Here is a 9,557-nt window from a genome sequence, read left to right on the forward strand (position 1 = left end):
GAGAAGAGAAGCAGGACAAACCCACCCCCCTCCCCACCACCACCATCATCACCTTGAAAGACAGTTCATTCTTCATCATATGCTCCTTACTTGCTTTTGCTCACTTAGGTTAAATGTCAGTTGACTTCATGGACAATAGGTTCTTACACCTCTTCCCACCCTCTGCTCTCACTGCCCTTCCAACAGCACTAGTGACATCTTCAGCGGCAGCATTTAGTATAAATTCCTGCAGCCATTTAAGAAAGACCTTTGGTATTATGCATCAAGGTCCTCAACACTGCACATCCATTTCACCCAAAATGCCATTTGTGGTTCCTGCCATTGACTCCAAAATGCAGGAAAAGCTTTATGAAAGATATGTATTGCAATATTTACACTAGTGAACCACCAGAAACAATCCAAATATCCAGCAACTGGGAAATTACTGAAAACTACGTTTTTCCCACTTGATGGGCAGTTGTGAAGCTATTAAAGTAGGATTGTGAAGACCATGTGATAAGATAGAAAAAATGATTACGATATGAGAAACTATGTAAAGAAAGAATATAAAATTAAGTGGACAATAATGTAAAAATCTTAAAAACCTATGCCAAGAATTAGTGAAAGGGAACAAATGCTACCTTTGTAGTTGTACTAGAGCCCTAGCTGGGGTTGGGCATGGGGCTGACCCTTTTTAAATCTCTACCAAATGTTCTTTAATGTTTAGTTCTTTAATAATTTAAAAATATATTATTTTTATAGGGAAAAATGTAGTTCTGTGTACAACTGGGAAATTTGATAGCAATTCTTAAGCTCCCTGGTCTACACTGAATTCACACTTTGAAATATCCTATAAGCCTCTTCCCATCATGATAAAAAGGCTGCTGGGAACCTGCACGTCCAGGACTCACTGCCTGGGCCCCGGAGCCCTTAGTTAAAGGCCAGTATTATCCACCCCTGAAGTGCCTGCACTTGCATAACTCCTAAGGAGACCCCAACACTATCTGGAAGATAGGATTCAATCAACATGGTTCTCAGATGCCACTTTAATCAAGTTTTGTACCATACAGTGATGGGGGGGGGGGGGGGGCGGTGAAAAATCATGACTGTTTTCAAGCAAATTCACCTGTCCCAAGGCAAACTGCCTGGACTTCCAAGAACAGAAAAAGGCTTTCCTCCCCGAGGAGTCTCTTTCCTGACCTGATAGGATAGGATTTCAGGAAGAATGAGCACAGGAAGAGGGCAAACTAGTGAAAGAAGCCAGGTAGCTTTTTGAATTCTTCCCAGTGCACACAGGAACTAGGCCTGCAGGCATGCCTCCTAAGGCAGCCCCAACTCCAGCCCCTCCCCCTAGAGGCCGAAGAGCCTCCCCGCAGAAGCAGACGGCCATCGTTTATAACACTTCTCCCAGCAGCACGCCCAGAAGCGCAGAAGCCTGCGCACCACACAACGGATGCAACCTTCAGGCCAGAACCCCCAAGGGCCTTTCCTCTTCACTGGCCCCTCGGCTGCTCACGTGTCTGCCTGGCAACAGAACAGCAGCCAGTATGTGCAAGGCTGGGTGGTGCGGGAAGGGCCAGAAGAAGCAACAAAGCAAATGACATGTGGGTTCTGGAGCCGGGTAGACACGGTGGCAGGGCCACTCATGGCCCACAGAAGGACCCATGGGGCTCTGTGTCCTCCATTAGTTCTTCTCCGGGCGGTTTCTGTTCAGGACAGCTTTAGGGGCAAATTCCAGCTTGTCCTTAAGGCTCACCACCTGGGTGTGGTCCTTGCCTAGCAGTTCATCCAGCTTGCGGTCCTCCCGGCGCTCAGAGATGCTCTTCTCCTCCTCCACGGGCTGGGGATCCTTTCCCCGGATGAACCATTCCAGGTGGTAACCCACAGCCCCGACCACAAAGGCCACAGGAAATGTGACATAGGGAGCATAGGTACGCACCACGGTCCAGAGCACAGGCCACATGACATCTGCAGAAGAGCACAAGGCCGCATTAGGGAGAAACCAGCACCCCCTCTTCCCCGAATATGGACAACCCAACCCACTGGGGCTCTCCACTTCCCAGGCAGCCTGGCACAATTTACTGAGCATCCACCCCAGGCAGAGTAATCCAAGAGGGTACCTTGCTTTAGGCAACAGTTTGGGCCCTGAAACAACCTAGGCAGTTTTCAAAGACATGATTGTTAGGGAAAGGGGGAAGAATCTCTTTTATGTACTATGCTCTTTGACAATTACACAACCATGCATGGCAGTGTTCCCCACAAGGGAACCTCTGAGCTTACCTACCAAAGATTCAAGTCTGTTATTGACCCCAGGCCCTGCCTCCACAGTTTGCCAACATTACAGAAATGGACAAGAGCCTTTCTCTGCTCTATGCAGTTTCTCCATGAACACAGCCAGCCATAATTTTCCTACCATGTGTAGTCCCACTGTGAGTCTCCTGGCTCCAAGATAATGAGAAGTAGTTTCTTTGCCTCACAAAAATAATAAGGAGCATATTTAAGTGGCCAAAACCCTAATTCAACCATTCTGGATGTTATATAATGATGATTTTTTTCCTATTCTGACCTTGATTTCCCTAACAATGAGACATATGTATACTTTACAAAACTGCTGCCCAAACCTCTTTCAAAATACGTTCTCTTCGGGGCACCTGGGTAGCTCAGTTGGTTAAGCATCCAACTCTTGATCTCGGCTCAGGTCATGATCTCACAGTCAGGAGATCAAGCCCCACGTTGGGCTCCTTGCTGAGCGTGGAGCCTGCTTGGGATTCTCTCCCTCTCTCTGCCCCTCCACCCCCTCTCAAAAATAGATAGATAGATAGATAAATAAATAACAATATACGTTCTCTTCAACCAAGCCCATACCCTCATTTTGCATAATAAACTCCTAAAAATATCACCAACACTGAAAAACTAGGGCTTGAGTTTTTCTGTAAAAAAACAAAACAAAACAAAAAAAAAACAACCAAAAAAAAACACTGTACAAGCCCATGGCAGAAAAAAAAAAAAAAGGTGGAATGGCTCTGGAGCATCCTGAAAGTAAGTAAATTAAGCTCTTATATGCCAGTCCTTGGGCTAAGCAGTTTATATATAGTATTCCCTTTAATCGTCATGTCTACTCTAAGAAGTGGATGGCATTATCAGAGGGTTAACTAACTTGCCCAAAGTCTCAACTAAAAGATCATTCCATTTGCACTCTGTAGGTGTTTCTCCAACTTGGCTATCTCTGGTCTAAAGTGTACAACTGAAACGTCACCAAGGATAAAATGATTCTCTCTTTTTGGTTCCAATTCTCTTTGGAGAAATCCAGTGTTCTGTGAACCAAGACTATAATGGATCATCATCAAGGAAAAAAAACTGCAGCAGCCTCAAGGTTCCCCTCTGGGTCCTTTGTCTTAGCACCAGGCCCTATGCTGGACAAGTCACACACTAGTCATCACCTGATCTTTACAACACCTCTATGAGGCAGGAATTATCAGCCCAGATTTGTGTCTAAGGCCACAGTGGCTCAAGGACATTATGTTAACTTGTCCAGGATCACTAGAAGTGACATAGCCACAGCTTTTGAATCCAGGCCTCTCCAAACTTCAATGCTTGTGCTCTTTCTAGCGGTAAGAACACAGTGCAGACAGGTGTATTGTTTCCTCCAAGTCCTGGACTTGGGGAGAGCTTCCTGCAATTTCTTCCCATCTACTTGGCATGTCACTATCTGGAAGAGCTTCCCTCTTGGGCAAACTCTAAGATTACTCAGATTTGTGAAATCATAAGACTTAGAAGTTGTTAAAACTCCGCTGAAGAACCTCAAACCTAATACTTCATTTTCTTTCCTTTTATGCAAATTCCCTATAAGTAAACACTTACTCTAAACAGCAATCCTCCATTCAGATCCCTCATTTGCCGTCAAACATAGCAAGCATGAGTCCACAATTCATATCACTCCCCACATGCAGCAAAGGTCTCTCTGTCGTCCTGCCCACATTCTAATCATTCCCCAACTAGTCAATTCATTCATTTATTCAACCCTTAGAACCACTTTCTCTGTGACAGATGTTGGGCTGGCAGCCTACCCTACTTACCTGCATTTCTCAAAACACTTCAGCTCCAAAAGAGCAAGGACCATGTCTGTGTGCACCACCACCCCCACCCCCCCCCCACCCCGGTCTGGTACAAAGCTCCCCAAAACAGTTTGTTGAATGAATGAATGACAGCTCAGACAACCCGCCAGTGTAAAATCACAGCAGTCACCCACCCCCTCGCCCTCAAAAGGCGGCAGGAATACAGCAGGCTACTTTTCTGATTCCAAGAAGCTATATACTCTCCAAGTCATCCCTGGGGTATCAAAATGAAAGCAGCAAATACTGGAACGTATTCTTTCCGGCCCAACACAGAGGGAGCCTGAATGTCCGGTAAAGGTCAAGTGGGTTCCCGGGAAGCCTGTCCTTGTGCCGGCGCCCTGGAGACCCAATGAGACCCGAAGCCGCAGTTCCGAGATTTGAGAACTGTAAACAAGGGCAGATGAGATCTGACAGGGTGGAAGGACCGACCCTGACCGTCACTCGAGACCAGCCCAGAGATGGGAGCGCAACTGAGGTCCACGTCCAAGTATCTGCCCTTCTCCCTCCTCTGGGCTCCCAGGCCCTGCCCGTTATCCCACCACGCTCGTGGCCTTGTCGGCGTCCGTTCTCACCCACGTGCCTGAGGCCGAGAAGCCCTGGTCGCAAAGGGTCTGCTGGGAGCCCAGACTCAGCTTCCGAGCCCTGGGAAGAGAGGAGCTGTCAGGCCGGGGCGGGAGCAGACACTCGCGATCACCCTTCCCTAATTCAGAGGTCACTGCCTGGAGCCGTGCCCCCGGCAACGGGCGGCCCCGGCGGCCGCTCTGGGGGAGGGAACTGCCCGCCGGGACCGCGTGCTCACCTGCGCCGCAGCCCGCACTGCACCGTCCGGGCCCCGTCCTCCGCCCGCTCACTCGCCTGGAGCACCGACGTCTCCACTCCCAGCGGCCCGCAGGCCCTCGCCTCGGGATCCCGCCCACCGGCGCCTGCTCTCTCGGAGCGCGGCGATTGGCTGAGCTCCAGCCAGAGAACCAGAGGAAGCTAGGCGTCCTCAGCAGGCCCCGCTGCACAGAGAAGGGTACTGCGCCCCCTGGTGGTGTGGAGGTTTCCCAGTGACGTTAGCACGTGCTTGTCGCGGGGAGAAAGTGGAAGGTCATCCATTCTTTATTCAACTGATGTTTATTAGGCGTCTTCTAAGACCTAGGTCTGGGCACACAAAAATTAAAGACAGATTCCTTGACTTCAAGATCTTCTTAGCAGAATATAGTCTAGAACTCTAAGAACGCTTCAGAGCTGGGCTAGCTTTCTAGCCATGTGACCTTGGGGGCATTATTAATCAGCCTGCGCCTCCTTTCCAGCTTATGCATAAAGGTAATAACACCTATTTCACAGAAAGTTGTGAGGGTTTGATGAGATAATGCATGTAAAGTGCTGTGCCAGGCACAGAGCAACAGGGAAATAAATGGTACTATCGTTGGTATACAAAAAATTGAAATGCAGTAAAACCTAAGTCTTACCTGACCCCTCAGATACAAGTATTCACTCCCCCTGTATCCACTCTGCCCTGTACAGACACGTATTTGATCACATACAGTTGACCTTCGAACCACAGGGGTTTGAAACTGTGTGGGTCCACTTATACACGGATTTTTTGCAATAAATACAGTACAGTACCATAAATATATTTTTTCTTCCTTATGGTTTTCTTAATCACATTTTCTTTTCTCCAGCTTATTTTATTGTAGGAAGACAGTACATTATATATATATAATATACAAGATATGTGTTAATCAACGGTTATCTGTAAAGCTTGTGGTGAAAAGTAGGCTATTGGTAGTTCAGTTTTGGGCGAATCAAAAGTTACACACGGATTTTCGACTGCTCAGGAGGTGGGTACCCCTAATGCCCTCATTGTTCAGGGGTCAACTGTGTAGAGAAAAACACCAAACCTCAAGTTCCGTAACCCCCCACTAGCCCCTCTGACATGTGTTCCACAAGTCTCAGCCAAGCATGTTTATCTGTAGGACGCAGGCTAAACTCATATTCCTCCATGCAGACCAAACAGTTCACACCTCTGTGCCTTCTTTTACTATGCTTTTTCATCTACCTGGAGTGCCCCTCCCACCTTTCTTTACCAAAGTAGCTCTGGCTCATTTTTCCAGCTTCAGGGACACCTCCAAATAGGAAGCCTCCTAGATTGCTTAGGGCATCACATTAGCTGCCCTTCCTCTATGATCTCAAAGAAGTCAGTGCTGGAGTGCCTGAGTGGTTCAGTCAGTTGAGCGTCCGACTCTTGATTTCAGCTCAGGTTGTAATCTCACGGTTCATGAGATAGAGCCCCGTGTCAGGCTCTGCACTAACAGCCTGGAGCCTGCTTGGGATTCTCTCTCTCCCTCTCTCTCTGCCGCTCCCACCCTCTCTGTCAAAATAAATAAATAAACTTTTTTTAAAAAAAGTGCTACGCTCTGGAAGTGGAGATAGGGAGAAAGGAACAGTATAAAGAAACACGTAAATGTGTAAGAAACCATTATTAGCAGAACTTGTTCCTCAAAAGAGAGGAGAAGGAAATAGAATTGCCTAGAATAATTAGCATTCAGTCAGCCAATCCACATGTTCTAGGCAATGGGGATGCAAAATTGACTGTGACTACCCCTGTCCCAGGAGTTTTCTGAAGAGATTGCCCGGCCCTGAAAGCAGAGGGGTCTATGAACTGCCAAGGGAGTGACAACAGAAGCATGCACAAGTAGCCCAGAGGAGGAGCCCAAGAAGAATCAGAGAGTGCTCACCAGAGGCACCTACCCTTGAGCTGAGTCTTAAGGGATGGCTGGTAGTTCTGTCAAGCAGAACTGAGTGGAGCTCTAGCGTACAGACTTAGGAATCAAATGTGGGTTCAAATTCTGGCCCTGCTGCCTGCTAATCTCAGAAAAGCTGTTTACATTCTTTGTTTAAACACAGGCAATAAGTTCCCATCTCCTAGGGTGGTTCTGGGTATTATATCACCTTCTGTGTATAAAGTGCTTGGCACAGTGCTTGCCCCCACCCCCCCGCCCCGAGTGCTCAGTAAACGGTCACTGGTATGTTCAGTATTCCCCAAATTGCTTCCTCCTTCTGTAATGTCTGTGTCCACTGAAGGCTTTACTTATTCCCTAAGCCAAAAACCTAAATGACACCTTCAAAATCTCTTCATCTTTGCATTATTCCCCAAACCCAGCTTATGCCTTCTGGAATGTCTCTGAAGTTCTTCATCATCTCTTACCTGGACCAGCTTAGCAATTCCCTGAGTGGTCTTCCTGCTTTCCATTGTTCCCCCCAGTCCATTTCCACTCTTAGCCAAAGGGTCTTTCAAAACCTTAAATAAAACCTTGAAATCTCCAGCTAAAACTCCCTCTCTTCCCATGGGTCCCTTCTGGCCTCTCTCTGAGCCTGTCACCTACTGCCAGTCTCTGCTCTTCCCATGACCCCACATACACTTACCCTACCATTCGTTTGCCCCAGCTGGTCCCTTTGCCTGAAATGAACGTCCTCCCTCTCTTCCTCTGCTGCAAAACTCTAACTTATTCTGCAAGACCCAGTTCAAAATGCCCCTCTTGCAGAAAGCTTTCCTAGAATCAACTGGCTGCTGGAGGCTCTATCTTCTGGTCTCCTCAGCCCCTCTGGGAGAGGCCTCCCTTTGTATGTACCTGTCTGTTTATATGCCTGGCTATGGCCAAACAGGGAGCAATTTAAGCAAAGGGACTGGATCTAACCCTTCACTTGCCCATGGAGCCCAGCACATCTCCCCAGGCCTCAACATCCAGGGACTCGCTGCCACATCAGCCCCACATGGGGAGATTTAGACGTCCTGTCTGTAGCAAGATGCCCATTACACTTGTTCAGGGCTGTCCTGTTCCTCTATGCCAGTCCCATATACCTCATGGTCCTGGAAAACCCAGCCCAGTTTCTGGGAAAAGACATCGACCCATAAAGAGCTGTATAGTGCAGATGGTAAAACTCAGACGAAGCCACTTCTCAGCTTTGTGATTTGGGGTAAGTTTAAATTCTGAAAGCCTGTTTTCTCAGCTGTAAATGATGGTAACAATATCCACTCCAGAGGATTGCTCTGAGTATCATCCAGTTCAAACCCAATTTTAGAGATGAGAAAACTCCATCTCAGAGAAGTAAAGTGACCCAGCCAAAGGCTCACTTGGCAAGTCCAGGGGAAATAGACAAATGGGCATTTCTAGTTGAAACTTTTGGACAGTCATCCAACCTAAATGTTCTCAAACCTGGCTGCCTATCAAAATCACCTGGCACACTTGTTAAAGACTCATTTGGGGGCAGAGAGTCTATTCACAGTCTTGGACAGGGCCCAGGAATCTGTTTGGGATCAGCTCCAAGCTGACTCACTTTGGGGAATTTGGAACATATAGGGCTCCTCTCCACCTTCCAGTGGCCTCATCTAGGCGTGTGTGTGTGTACGACCTCATGCTTTTCAGGTGGTCTCCCACACCAGCCTGGAAAATAGCTGCTTCTGCCACTCTCCTATTCAAAACCCTTCCGTGGCTCCCCGTGGCTCTCAGGACCCAGACCCACTCTCCTCAAGTTGACCCAAAAGCCCAGCAGGGTCAAGCCTTTGCACTCCCAATGCTTTCCCTCCTCCTGGCCTTTGCACAGCTGTTATCAGACCTTGGAACATTCTTCCCAGCCCTGGCACTGCTCCAGTGGCTCTTTCCAGCATTCACCCTCATTCTGTAACTGCTTGTTTACTTATCTGTTTTTCCCATAAGACCGTTAGTGCCATAGGATAGCAACTACACTTGTTCAGGGCTACGTTCCAGGTGCTGGCCAGTGCCAACAGTGGTTCTTGATAAATACCTGCTAAATAAATGAATGAGAACTGGCTAGTCCAATGTGGCCCAAAAAGGCAGTCAGAGACTTGGATGGCTCTTCTTCCTGCCTCAGGGTGACACATCAACCCCAAGGACCAGAAGGGGTTGCCAGACAGGGTGGGAGCTGTCATCAAACCCTTTCTGGACTGGGAAAGCTGTAGAGCTAAAAGCTCACGGTTTGGCATTAGACAGACCTGGGTCCACCACTCTGAGCCCTGCCTGTGACTTTGGACGGGTCACTGAACCTGTCCGGGGTTTCAGCTCTCTCACCTGTCATAAGGATGAGCTCTATGCATGTAAATCGCTCTCCCCCTGCCTGACCCGGAGCAAACATCCCATAAACATTAGCCATCACTACCAGGTCTGGGTTTCTTCTTAGCTTCCCAGGAAAGTTCTGTTGCCCCCCTCCCCCAGCACCCCCCCACCAAAGTGCCCACCCAGAGGAGGCATCAGAAAAATGTGACAACACTAAATTGAATAATGTTTCTGCTGCTGATCAGTAGTGAGTGGAACAGAGGGAACACCGGACCCTTCGGGGAAGGGAAACCAATATCCATCCATGTCTAAGAATAACAGCAAACCCTGTTTATTGAGCGCAGGCCTGCCGGTGAACGAGGCTTTGGACTCTGGGCTGCCCTGTTGGTGGAGGGAAGCCTGG

General features: G+C 48.2%; 1 protein-coding gene across 4 annotated transcripts; it reads right to left on the reverse strand.

Moving 5' to 3' along the window:
- Positions 1 to 879: 879 nt before the first annotated feature.
- SMIM12 (small integral membrane protein 12) lies at positions 880 to 5,007 on the reverse strand. Of its 4 annotated transcripts, none has more exons than XM_042953057.1 (3): positions 4,894 to 5,007; positions 4,675 to 4,736; positions 880 to 1,947 (listed from the first exon to the last, which is right to left on the reverse strand). In XM_042953057.1, exon 3 carries the CDS (start codon positions 1,940 to 1,942, stop codon positions 1,664 to 1,666), a length of 279 nt encoding a protein of 92 aa, XP_042808991.1. In that variant the 5' UTR covers positions 1,943 to 1,947; positions 4,675 to 4,736; positions 4,894 to 5,007; the 3' UTR covers positions 880 to 1,663. The 4 variants fall into 4 exon arrangements, with proteins under 4 accessions (XP_042808991.1, XP_042808990.1, XP_042808992.1 ...); XM_042953056.1 differs by having other exon boundaries at positions 4,667 to 4,736; XM_042953058.1 differs by lacking the exons at positions 4,675 to 4,736; positions 4,894 to 5,007 and adding an exon at positions 4,229 to 4,611 and having other exon boundaries at positions 881 to 1,947.
- Between the last annotated feature and the right edge of the window lie 4,550 nt (positions 5,008 to 9,557).

The sequence above is a fragment of the Panthera leo genome, chromosome C1 (assembly GCF_018350215.1).
Source record: "Panthera leo isolate Ple1 chromosome C1, P.leo_Ple1_pat1.1, whole genome shotgun sequence".
NCBI lineage: Eukaryota > Metazoa > Chordata > Mammalia > Carnivora > Felidae > Panthera > Panthera leo.